The 12692-nt window shown below is 46.3% G+C and overlaps 1 protein-coding gene and 1 long non-coding RNA gene across 6 annotated transcripts in view; one reads left to right on the forward strand and one right to left on the reverse strand.

Moving 5' to 3' along the window:
* LOC310766305 overlaps window positions 1-12692 on the reverse strand; it is an 818379-nt gene that overhangs the window by 392858 nt on the left and 412829 nt on the right. The gene's annotated exons all lie outside the window — the stretch shown is intronic.
* The window catches only part of RPAP1 (RNA polymerase II associated protein 1), a 45888-nt gene that overhangs the window by 15341 nt on the left and 17855 nt on the right, over window positions 1-12692 (forward strand). For 4 of the 5 annotated variants that reach the window (XM_083610251.1, XM_083610252.1, XM_083610250.1 and 1 more), the window contains 8 exons: window positions 4827-4942; window positions 5959-6057; window positions 6775-6876; window positions 8293-8460; window positions 9472-9666; window positions 9838-9972; window positions 10166-10345; window positions 11842-11999. In XM_083610251.1, coding sequence (XP_083466377.1) covers window positions 4827-4942; window positions 5959-6057; window positions 6775-6876; window positions 8293-8460; window positions 9472-9666; window positions 9838-9972; window positions 10166-10345; window positions 11842-11999 — 1153 coding nt within the window. The remainder of the gene's footprint in view (window positions 1-4826; window positions 4943-5958; window positions 6058-6774; window positions 6877-8292; window positions 8461-9471; window positions 9667-9837; window positions 9973-10165; window positions 10346-11841; window positions 12000-12692) is intronic. The other variant, XM_083610254.1, reaches the window with a different exon arrangement.

Here is a 12692-nt window from a genome sequence, read left to right on the forward strand (position 1 = left end):
GAGGCCTTCATCTTGGTCAGTTTTGGGATCCTGTTCTTTAGCTCCTTGCCTCAGCATTTCGTTACAATAAAGCTCCAAGTGTATTCCAGAAGGGCTGCAGCTCAGTGATAGAGCAGGAGCTTTCAGACAGAAGGCCCTGAGTTCTCCAGGTAGGGTTGGGAGAGACCTCAGTCTGAAATCCTGGAGAGCCACTGCCTGTCATCATGGATGATAACTGAGCCAGGTGGGCCAACAGCCTGACTCTCCACAAGGCAGCTTTCTGTGCTTCCCTTAAGCGGCCAAACAAACCATGACCCATGAAGTCGATCCAAGAGGACAGCTAACCTCCTTGGTTTTACTGAGTTCTTGGGACTGCAGAAACAAGGGGAAGGGCCCTAGCTCAGTGGCAGAGCATCTGTTTTGAGCGCAGAAGGTCCCAGGTTCAGTCCCTGGCATCTCCCCATGTAGGGCTGGTGGGAGAGAGCCCTGTCAATTTCAATCAGTGCAGAGGATACGGAGCTGGATGGACCAGTAGTCTGTCTTGGTATAAGGTAGCTTTCTGGATTGCCAGATACCTGGCAGCCCATGATACATGCCCAGTAGTGCCTGGCTCCATTGGTCACAGTTTCTGCAGACCTGCTCTTTCGTAAGCTTTAATTTGAAACTTCCCTGCTTTTATTCTTTTTTTCATCCTGTTCCTTTTCCTCCCGCCTTGTTGCATCCCTCTCTTCTTGAGTGTTTTACCTCTCTGCTGCCCCCCCCCCACCCTGGCCCCATACTTGCACTGGCTGTTTCCTTCTGTCTGATCCTTTGTTGTGCTATATTCTCTGGGTCTCCCTGCCTCGTGGAGCCTGCTTAATGAGATCTTTGAATCGCTCTTGGATTTGAGCGGTGTGGTTTGGTGCGATAAGGGGTGGTGTTTACTGTTTCTCTTCTTGAGAGAACAGCTTTAATGTGCAAGAGGAGGGAAGGGAGAAGAAGCGAGAGCAGGTGGATTAGCACTTCCGCAAGAGCTGCTTCCCCTCCCCTGCCCCCAATTTCTCCCCCCCCCCCCAATTTTCATATTGGGTTTTAGTTTTTAGCAGGCTGGTGCTAGAACAATAGCTTGTTAAGGTGCACTGCTTGAAGAGAAATGGGGGGGAAAAGGTCCTTCAAGCCTTAAAAAATGTGGAGATAGCAGCAGATTGATAGCAAAGGATTTATGAGATGGCATATTGGGAGAGGAGAAGCAAGATGTGATTGCAGAGGGAAGCAGAACTTGGTTCTGGGAGGAGAGGGAAAGGTGTGTCGAACCAAGGAAGGGCAACTGTCCATGGGGTGACTTAGTATATCGTTGGGAAGAGAGGAGCAATTATAAAAATCAATGGAGCTTTTCAAGCTGCCCGAGGTTATGCATGCAGCACATTGTGCCCAGCAGGAGACGTATTATTAATTTTGCATTAGCACTTAGCATTGGAAAGCTGCCACTGTTGATGCCAAGGAGTAAATTCATCTTGAATAGACTTAGCAGCAGCAGCCATGTTGCCAGAGGGAAGAAGGCAGCCTGTGCTTGCAACGGGAAGAGAGCAATTAATTCAGAAGGGGAAACCCATTCTCAACAAGGTCAACGATTTGGGCTTCTGATTCTCAAGGTCCGTCTCAGGTGGGGCCACAGTGTGCTTTCCGTAACAAGGGTGTGTTGATTTATTAGATTGATATCCCATCCTTCCTCCGAAAGGGGTTCGAAATCCCCAGTGGACTTTCTTCGCTGGAGTGGAAGCAGAGATTGCAGCTTGCAATCAGAGCTCAGTGACAGAGCACACGCTTCACATTAGGGGCTGGGCGATGTTGGGTTTTCAACATGGCAGTGTAGTGCCAGCCCACCTTCTTGGGCAAAGTCCGCAAGGCGGTGCAAAACCACCCTATCTGCGCCTTGCAGAGAGGGGCTGCTGGAGGCTGCTGGCAAGCAACAGACCTGCCAGCATCATCAAAGAGCCCCTCCACCACCTGGCTGCCTTCTACCAGGAGGGTGGGCTCCGTCTTTCTGGGAGGAAAGGCACAGCACCCCAAGGCGAAGGCAGCCAGGTGGTAGCCAAGCAAGGCTGCAGGCCCAATCCCGCTCCTACTTGAGTGCAAGCAGGAGCGGGGTCGGGGCTCTCTCAGCTGGGAAGGGCAGGCTTCGCGCTTCCCAGCTGAGCAGCCGCGATGAGCCCCCATCGCACCACTGGCTCCTGTGATCCAGTGGCAGGTTGGAGCCTCATTAAAACTTCTTTGTTGAGGGGAGGGCAGCAGCACGTTCCTCAGCCCAAGCAGTTCAAAGAAGCAGAGGGAGGAACAAGCTGTATTGGCAACTTACCGATCCAACTTGTTTCTCCCTCTGCCAGGGCAGAGTGCAATGGTGGTTTCACCACCGATATACCACCGAGTGAAGCTGTCGTCTCAATACCGGTCCTGAGCGATATACAGTGGTACCTCAGGTTAAGTACTTAATTCGTTCCGGAGGTTCGTTCTTAACCTGAAACTGTTCTTAACCTGAGGTACCATTTTAGCTAATGGGGCCTCCTGCCGCCGGAGCACGATTTCTGTTCTTATCCTGAAGCAAAGTTCTTAACCCGAGGTACTATTTCTGGGTTAGCGGAGTATGTAACCTGAAACGTATGTAACCTGAGGTACCACTGTATTGATATATTGCCCAGTGCTGCTTCACATGCAGACTATCCCAGGTTTCATTCCTGGCTGTCTTGTCAGGTAAAAGGCTTGCAAGCAATTGAAAACACTCTCTGTCTGAGACCCTGGAGAACTACAGCCGCTTAGAATAGACAGGTAACTGATGAGGTGAGTAAAAATGAGCCAAAGTTTGGGGCTCAAATGACAAACTAAACACTAAACTGAAGCTAAGCAGGAGCTAAGGCTTCTGATCTCCTTGTAGCTGCACTTGAACACAGGACAGGGAAGCTTGGAAGCCTGGGGTGATATCTGCACCTTCTTCCGAGGGCTAGTAACATTTTAGCCACACAGCAAATAGTGCAATAGGTTTATTACACTTGCCCAAGGACCTCTGTTGTTGAGCAGGGTTTCAGCAAGTTCCACAGCACTCTATGCCATGCGTCCCAGAAGACGTAATGGTGCATGTGAGGGAGCCTGGCAAAAGCCTCTGTAATCTTCTCCAGTTAATGTATGTAGGAGGCATTTCTCTGCAACACCTTCCTCCTACTCTGCTTTATGCTGTCATGGTGCCGATGAATCTGTGGCTGAATCCGAGTACCAGAGAGCCAGAACTTTAGCAGATGCAGTGATTTGGCTTGGTGGGGGCTGTGCTTGTAAAACAGTGTGCAGGGCAGAGCCAAGATGCAGGAAATGGCACTATAGGCTGACTATATGTTGCACGCCCAATTCTGAAAAACAAAACATAAGCTTGGAAAGGTTCAGTGCACATTCACCATCCGGGCTGCCAGGTTGTGTTTCTCTAAAGGGGTTTCTCATCAGTTCAACAATCTGCTGATAACCCTAGAATACATAACAGTCTTCCCCCCACTGTTGACAAGATTGCAATGCTAGTGTCTGGTGGTACACATTACTAATTTGATTCAGATCATGGTTTAATCCGCCTTCTCCATTTAGTGATTAATGGAGAGGGGAAAAACAAATACCAGAAGACTCTTCTGCTTCTTCCTGCTTCACACCCACCCCACTGGTGTGTTTGTTCTTCATTCCAGCATTTCTTGAAAAAGTATAAAATGAATGTACGATGGTACCTCGGGTTACAGGCGCTTCAGGTTACAGGTGCTTCAGGTTACAGACTCTGCTAACCCAGAAATAGTACCTCGGGTTAAGAACTTTGCTTCAGGATGAAAACAGAAATCGTGCTCTGGTGGGGCGGCGGCAATGGGAGGCCCCATTAGCTAAAGTGGTGCTTCAGGTTAAGAACAGTTTCAGGTTAAGAATGGACTCTATTTCTGGGTTAGCGGAGTCTGTAACCTGAAGCGTATGTAACCCGAGGTACCACTGTAGTCCAAAGATAAGCAATAGGTAATGGTTGAAAATAAGCTGTTACTGTAATTTTACTAGAACTTTGTTTAACTTGATTTGGATGCTTACTCCATTACTAATTGTAAGCCCCGTTGTCCTAGAACAACATTCCAGAGTTAACTCAGTAGATTTATCTCAAGAGGTTGTCAAGGTGCTAATTGTTCCTTCCATTGCTGCCTAGTCTATAATGCTAAATAATTGATCTTCTTGATGTTCCAACCATTAAAAAACTTATTGGCTATGCTCAGAGTCCTCCTATTCAGTTGTTGCTGCAGAGCCAAAATGTATAATTAGTTGATTTTTTCCCCCTTTCAATTTCTCACTGGCTCTTTGTGAAGACCCAGAATTCTAAACATTATCGCTCGTGAGACGGCAATAATGGAGCCCTCTGAACTTGCCTTTCAAGACTTTTACTTTCCAATATTATCGGTTTTCTCTCCTCAGTATCTTTATTTTGAGACCCTTTTCTTAGGGTTGTTGGAGTGCAGTTTAAATCATTAGCCTCATGTTATTCAGTGCTCTTGATTTTCTAATCTGATTGTATTCACTCCACGTCCAAGTTGATATTCAGCTCATCTTCATTTCATCTGCAAATTTTATTAACGGCGCCATCCACTTTCCTTCTCCGGATCTTATGGAAGATTAAACTGTTGGTGGACCTTTGATGTTTATGTATCAATGATGAGTCAGTCTCTGAGCTTTTTTCCCTTCCCCTTGTAGTGTCATAAAAGCAGTATTTGATGCACTTCTTCAGAGCCACAAATGTTGACAATGAAAGTGATGCATGTTCTGCTTTGACGCTCAAGAATAACAATGTCTGCCTTTGCCTTTCCCAAAAGGTGGTGACCTTCCAGTGAAGCCTCAGAAAGAGTGGCTCCACATGGACACTGTGGAGTTAGAGAAGCTGCAGTGGTTGAAGGACCTCCCTGAACCTCGGCAGAAGAAAACCAAAAAGGTCAGGAGAATAAAACACAGTCCCTTCTTTCTTGCTTTCAGATTATCTTCCCCCTAGAAAATTGGTAGGTAACCTTTTTCAGCCTGAGGGCTGCCTTCCTTTATGGGAACCTTCGGGGGGAGGGGGGGCGGCAGGCTGCATCCCAGTAGGGGGCAGAAGCAAAAGAGCAATGGGTGTGACTCTTGCCTTGGTAACAGTACATTACACTCCAGCCATGAAAAAGCTGTTTCTACTCCCACCCACCACCCACTTTCCATCCTCCTTCCAAGCAAGCAAGAGGCATTATCTCAGTTTAAGGAGACACTCTAGCCAGGCAGAAGCTCTCAAGGAGGGTGTGGCCTGGGAGAGGCTATTTGGCCTACAGAGAATCCCAAAGGCCAGACAACAGTGTTTGAAATTGCCCAGGCACCAGGTGAGGGTCCAATTGTGACCATGTGAAGATTGCTTGTCATTAGGTTTGGCAACTAACATCTTCTCCATCTGGCTGGTGTACAGCAGCAGTTTCTGCTGCCCGCCCCCCAAAATATCCCAGCATCAAAAGACACTGCTGCGTGGCAGCCAGCTGACTGATCTGTGGAGATGTCTTGTCGCTGTTTAATCCGGTATTGTTTTATTTGATGTTTTAATGTGTTGGAATCCGTTTTGAGACATTTTTTCTTTAAAATATAAAGCAATACAGAGATGATAATGATAATAATAATTTCTCTGTAAAAGAAAATGGCACCTAGACAGTCCATTGTGGCGGCCATAACCTAGGTTCAAGGTGTCATTTAGTGGTTATTTTATATCTACTAGTTTCTAACCCTACCAGACAGAGAGACCTGGAGGACCACATTTGGTCCCTAGGCCGGAGGTCCCCTTCCCTAGAACATGTTGTCAGCAAAAAATGGTAAAAGTTGGCTTGGGTAGTTAAGAGATTTAGATCCTACTAAGTGTGAGCAGCTAAATTGGTAGAATAGCTGAATGACACAGTAGGCAATAAGGGTTATAATTTTATTTGGTTCTTTCTCCAATAGGCAATGCAGGCACGCTTCAATCTGAAGGGAGAACTTATTCCCCCAGATAAAGACCTCCCCACACATCTGGGCCTACACCACCACGGAGAGGAAGCAGAAGTAAGGGGAGAACAGCCTTGAACGCAAGAACATGCTTGTGATCTCATTGCATGTTTGACCCTCTTTCCTGTCTTTCCTTCTTAGATAGTCCTGGGCTAGGTGGTCTGACCAATAATGATTCTCAGTTGAAGGCATCTAAAGTGCTTTCATGCTTTTAAAAATGGAAGAAGCAGAGAATTAATTACTGTGAAATAAGATTGCTACTGGGAGCAAGATTTCTTTTTCTTATCACATACGAGGATGGGAAATTCCCTCACCCTCCTCTTGAGTAGCAGTAACTTATTGAACAGTAGATCCCAGACTATTGGATAGTGTAGTGTAGCATTCCAATGAGTGTTTCTTCTGGGAAGGCTCAGTTTTTGGTGTTTTGCTTAGAGCCTAATGGAGCTTTATAAAAAAGGGTGACTCCTACTATAACCTCCATCAGGTTGGTGCTCAGCGACCTTGGAATATTTCCCCATGCTTTCTTTGTAGCGTTTGATGTGTCTTGCATGCTTGACTCATCTAAAGCTTAGCACAGGCACCTTGTTGCCCCTGCTCTCTGCATGTATTGCACTATTACCTGGATTGTGTGGTGCAATTGGCAGAGGACAGTCCTGTTGACTTCCTTGCTTCTTTCGGAGTCTGTTCAGGTGAAAGGATGGTGTCTCTTCAGTAGTATGCAACATAACACAATGATAGATACCCTAATGTCTGGATGTTTTATTTTTATGCTAGAGGGCTGGCTACTCGCTCCAAGAGCTCTTCCACTTGTCTCGCAGCCAGGTCATTCAGCAAAGGACTCTGGCTTTGCAGGTGCTTGGTCACATTGTCCAGAAGGTGAGTTAACCTTTGTAGGGGTGACAAGAGAGAAACGGGGTGGCCAGGTTTCTTCTGATGCCGCAAAAACCATCTCCACATATACCAAATCACCAATGTGCTTTTTGGTTTCTGATCTTGTTCACCTTTTAATTGGCCCTAGGGAATCTCTAAATTAAGACAGTTTGGTGACATGCAAGTACATCCACAGGGTTTGCTCTGAAGTGGTCATTTTTGCAAAGTTGAAGAATGACCACGGTGCTCCAACAGAAAGCTTCCCACTGTGACATTTCTTATTAGATGGGTCAGTGATCAAAACAGCCTTCCCCAGCCTGACACCTCCAGATGTTGCTTTAAGACTGACCACTAGCTGTGCTGCTAAGACCTGATGGAAGTTGGAGTTTAGCAGCAAAGCTGGAGGGAGTCAGCCTGGGGAAGGCCGTATTAAAACATTTTTGAAGGTTCCTACCTCCTTAATGAGTAAATAAAACATTATTTGGATCTCTCCATATATTTGGTGACTAGACTGAAATCTTACTAGTCTTCTGATGCTGTTATCATGTTATTATCTAACCTGAAAGGTTTGAGTGATGTTCTTTTGCACATTTACCTGGGAACAAGCACCACTAAAACCTAGTGTGGATTGTTTCTGAATAAACATGCATAGGAATTGGCTCTCAGTTAAGGGAAACAAAAGGCAGCTAGCAGTTTAATTCACTAGCGACTGCCAAATCTGCTAATGGTGAAGTTTCAGAAAAATCTGCCGCATTGTATTAATTTGTGGTTTAGTTGAATACGTTGGCTATTGGGAACAGCCAAATTAGGCTCTTAAGTGCTTTAAAGCAACGAGAAAAGGTTATGAAGTCTGGCAGAAATTGGCCATAATTGTATATTGATATAAGCCAGAATCTACAGATCTTGGCTGGCTTAGTCCCCACTGGTAGACCATCATTGTTTGTGGAATGCATGGAGGATGTGCGGGTGGGAGTGGAGGGGCCTGATTTCATTATTGTGCTTTGGAAGCACTCACAAGGCCTCCAAAGCACAGGGCAAACGTCAGAGACAAGAGAGATGACCACACCTTGGCAGAATTCCAAGGGAAGAACATTCCCCCTCGAGGCCAGAGATGCAGCTGCCCATGGTGTATTTAGTGATCTCATTTGTGGAGCCCTAGGGAGAAACTCAGTTGCCTTATAGCTGTGTGCATTTTGCCAGAGGATAAGAATGCAAAAGATATCAATCTTCATCATAAAAAAAGAGAAAATGTCATGATTTGAAGTGGAAGAAGTGGAATGGATTTGCTTCCATCAGTTTCCAGTCTAAGGACTTCTGGGAAAGCGTCCCTGTTCAACATTGGTGGCTGCCTTCTAAAAACAACTCCCCCCCCCCCCCTCTCTCTCTCTTTTTAACCTTTGTTGTTGTGGTGTGTGTTTTCAGGCCAAGGCAGGGGAGTTTGCCTCCTCGCTGAAAGGAAGTGTCCTGCGTGTGCTGCTTGACGCTGGTTTCCTCTTTTTGCTCCGCTTCTCCTTGGATGACCCAGTGGATAATGTCGTTGCAGCCACTGTCCACGCCCTCCATGCGCTGCTTGTCTCTCCAGATGATGAGGTGTCTATCTGTAGAACCCAAGAATCCATGTAAAATAATTTTGAGTGTTGGTATCAGTAGGGATAGATCTCCGTGTTATTAAGGGCTTCTGCTCCCTTCCGCTCAGTGGTGGGGCAACTGCTTTGCATGCAGAAGGTCCCAGGTTCAATCTCCAGGCAGGGCTGGGAAACACTCTTGCCTGAAATCATGCAGAGCCACTCCCAAGTGTGGCCACATCTCCTTGTAGTGTGCCATACCACTGGTGGATGGCGCCAGAGACAGAAAGTGGATAGAGCAATTGATGTGGCTCTTAGCTTTGTGTCAGCAGACCACATTCCAGCGATCCACACATTTTTCTCCAACTTTGCTATCCAGGCAAGCAAGGGGCGTTATCATAGTTGAAGGACACATTCCAGCCAGGCAAAAAGCATTTAAGGAGAGTATGGAACAGGGCTGATGAGGGGTAAGACCTAGGGGCTGAGTTCCAAGGGCCAGAAAAAGAGGCATGAAGAGCTACATTTGGCCCCTGAGCCTGAGGCTCCAATCCTCTGGTGAGAGACACTACTGAGTTAGATGGACCAGTGTCCTGACTCTGCATGAGGCAGCTCCCTCCTTGGGCATTAAATGGATCCTTTGTGTTTTATGTTTCCAGAAGAACAATTCTGGGTCCATGCCTTTAGAACTTATTGTGAATATTTGTTTGTTATAGTTTATTATTATATTCATGTCCTACCTTTAATCCAGGAAGCTGAAGGTGGTTCACACACTTCTCTCCTCTTCATTTTATCCTTGCAGCCGCCCTGTGAGGTAGGTTAGGCTGAGGGGCAGTGACTGGCTAAGTGGGCATTTGAACTATGGTTTCTCAAATCCCAGTGCTGCCTCTCACACCATTTATTCCAGTAATTTCTCTGGAAGGGCTCTTTCCAAGCCTTGCTATCAAAGATGCCTAGGAGTGGACATGAGAGCATCCCCTCCTCCTTTTTCGACAGCTGTTCAGCAAGAACTAGCTTCTTGTTTTTCATTTCCTTGCAGGAGTATCTGGACAAGACATTTTCATGGTACCAGGGTATCACTGTCTACCCTTTTATCCCGAACGAGGGCGAAGAGGAGGAGATGGAGGAGGAAGATGAGAATGAGGGACAAGCTCCAACCCAGAAGGCACCGGGGAAAAGACCAAAGGATGAAAACAAACCAGATCCAGAAGTGGCACAATATGATGCCATAAAGGTAAAACCTCTAGTCACTTCCAGAACATTGTCAATAAAGCAGTATCTGTGTAAAAAAACACACAAAAAACATACATAATCTGTTACAGATTCATAGGCTGAAGTGGAAGTTTGCTGAGCCATAATTGGGGCTTTTGTATTAGACTTACAAAATCTTATTATTATCTCCAAGGGACTGCTAAAGACCAAGATTCTTCAGCGCATGAGATACATTCTGGAAGTAATGCGACCTGTGCCTTTGGTAGTCCTGGAGAGTCTAGACATCCTAACGCGCATAGGAAGGCACTCTACTGAAGCATGCAGTCGGGTAGGTACCTGTGTGTGTGTTCTCTGGGTCAGAGAAGATGCCAGTTGAGGTGGAAGAATAGAGATCATTTGGGAATATTTCAGATTCCTTTGATATACTTGGCCAGATGGTAAACTTTTTTACATTGCTGCACTGACAAATAAGTGGCTTTGTGCTGCTCTTAAATATTCTCTCTTAAATGTCTGTTTTGCAGATTCTGGATTGCCCTCGCCTAGTTGAGATGGTCATCAGAGAATTCCTCCCCACCCAGTGGAATCCAAGAGTAGCTGAACCTGGGCAGTTGCTCACAAGCCTGCATGGAGTTCCATGCGCCACTGCCATGAAGCTAATGAGAGTCTTGGCATCTGGAGGGAGGAATGTGGCTGCCAGGCTGGTAAGGGCCTCTCCACTTAAGCTATTTAAACTGGGGGGCAGAAGTTCAAAAGATGGTTGAGACAAAAAGAAGAAGAAGCCTGGTTACTGAGCTGCCTGAGAAACAGTTTCTATCCAAATGCAATTTTGGTTTTAAACGCAGTGTAAGGTAGTCTTTATGTGAGTATATTATATTCAATTATGGGGTATCAGAGTTTTTAGGGGCTATCCAGGCTGGGATAGCTGGGATAGCAGGCTTGTGGGTAGTGGCACCTGCCCTGTGGAACGCCCTCCCACCAGATGTCAAAGAGAAAAATAACTAGCAAACTTTTAGAAGACATCTGAAGGCAGCCCTGTTTAGGGAAGCTTTTAATGTTTAATAGGTTATTGTATTTTAGTGTTCTGTTGGAAGCCGCCCAGAGTGGTTGGGGAAACCCAGCCAGATGGGCGGGGTATTAATAATAATAATAATAATAATAATAATAATAATAATAATAATAATTTTGAATGTCTGGTGTAGATTTTTTCAGTTTCATTGTTCTGTATGGGACAATGACAATAAAGATTATTGTATTGTACTCAATTTCCCCAGAGATGGCTGACCGGTCTGTTGGCATTCTCTATAGATCCAAAAAGACACACATACACACATCAATTTTTGGTACAATGGAAACAAATCATGTGCTTGAAATAAGTAATGCTTGGAATTCAGATTTTCTAAAGAACTTTTATGTGGAGGTAAGGTAGGGGAAGGTGTAAGAAGTACTTTGGTTGCAGAGGGCAAGGGGAAAGTGGATGAAGGACAGGCGCTGAGATGGGAAGGTTCAGCGCCAAGGAAGTGCCATGGGAAGTAAGAAGAAAAGGAGTGCTCATTTTTAACGCTGCTTCCATTGATTTCCATAAAACTTTAAGAAAGGGTAGAAGCAGTGGCAGGAGGTCGGGTGGTAGGGTAGCGCCACTCACCTGACCTTGTTCCGTTGTGTCATTGCTGCTTACTGAAATGCAGAGGTGGCAGGACAAGGTGGTGACAAGTTTGGGTGTGGTGCAATTGCACTGGCAGAGCCAGTCTGGTGTGTTTGCACTGTGCCAGCCTCCCCACCTCCTCTCCTCCCTCCTCTTCTGCTTCCCAGTAAGTAGCAGCAATAGGACTGACTGGAGGTCATGTGGCTGCCGCCGCCACACCAAGCCATCTGCTATTGGGCATGAGACCGGCTGAGTCACTCCCAATGGTCCATCTTGCCTAGCACACTTCCCATAGCAGCCAACCAGTTGCACGCAGAAAGTCCACAAGTAAGGGATGCTAGCAACTGGTGTTCCGTAGTTCAGTGCATGTGATTGTGGATTTAACCATCATGGTCACCAGCCATTGACAGTTCTATCCCTAATGGACTTGCCCAATCCCATTTTAAAGCCCTCTCCTCCAGTGGCTATCATTAGGTGTTCCTCCTCGGATGTCCGCATGGGTTACTCTCCCCTAAGGTCCTGCATCTTACTCTGCTGTCTGCTTATTATTCACAGCTTAATAAGTTCGAACTGAAGAGTCGGCTGGGTCGCTTCGTAGCTGAAGATCCCAAAGACCTTCCCCTGAGGATAGAGGAAGCCATAAGGATGAACACTGAAGCTTTCCGCTTGTGGGCTGTGGCCACCGGCTACGGTCAGGCCTGTGATCTCTTTGGGTGTGTTTTCAGAATAAGGCACATCTTCTGGGGTTTCTCCCTACCTGCCAAAAAAGAAAAACCTTTGCCCAGCTGCAGCATAGGAAACCTCTGCTCACCATCACTGTGGTTGAGTTTGGTGCAATTGCACTGGCAGAGCCAGTTTTAGTGTGAACCATAGTGATGGCTCACCATAGTGGTTGATTTGCCATTCCCTTCTCCACCTGCGTATTGCATTCTTTCTTTTGCAGTAGGCAGGAGATGAAGGAGCTTGCATAAACTGCAGCAGCGACTTGGCAGGAGAGAGGTATATCTCTCCCATGTCATCAAGAACATTAGAAGGCCACATCTGAGAAGATCAATAGGGTTTTTTTGCCCCTATTAATCTCTAAACCAGGATGGCTAACAAGCGGGAAAAACACACCAATCCACAGAGTTACCAGTTTGACAAGAATCTAGGAAGCAAATAATGACTGTCTCTGAAATGGTCTCTTAGCCTCCTTTTCTGCAACATCCCCTGAATGAAGGAGGTTGGAATTGAGGTGAGGTATCTGTGGGCTCAGTCACTGGGCTTGTTAGCGAGGCCCGTATCTGAGGCTTGCAAATTTGAGGCCGCTCATTAGCAGGGAGAGGTGTTGACGCCTCTGGGCCAGCAGAAAATCCAGTTCTCCAGACTGGTTTTCACAAACCAGAATGGGTCCACTTTGTAATGGT

Source organism: Podarcis filfolensis (assembly GCF_964270895.1).
Source record: "Podarcis filfolensis genome assembly, chromosome: 1".
NCBI lineage: Eukaryota > Metazoa > Chordata > Lepidosauria > Squamata > Lacertidae > Podarcis > Podarcis filfolensis.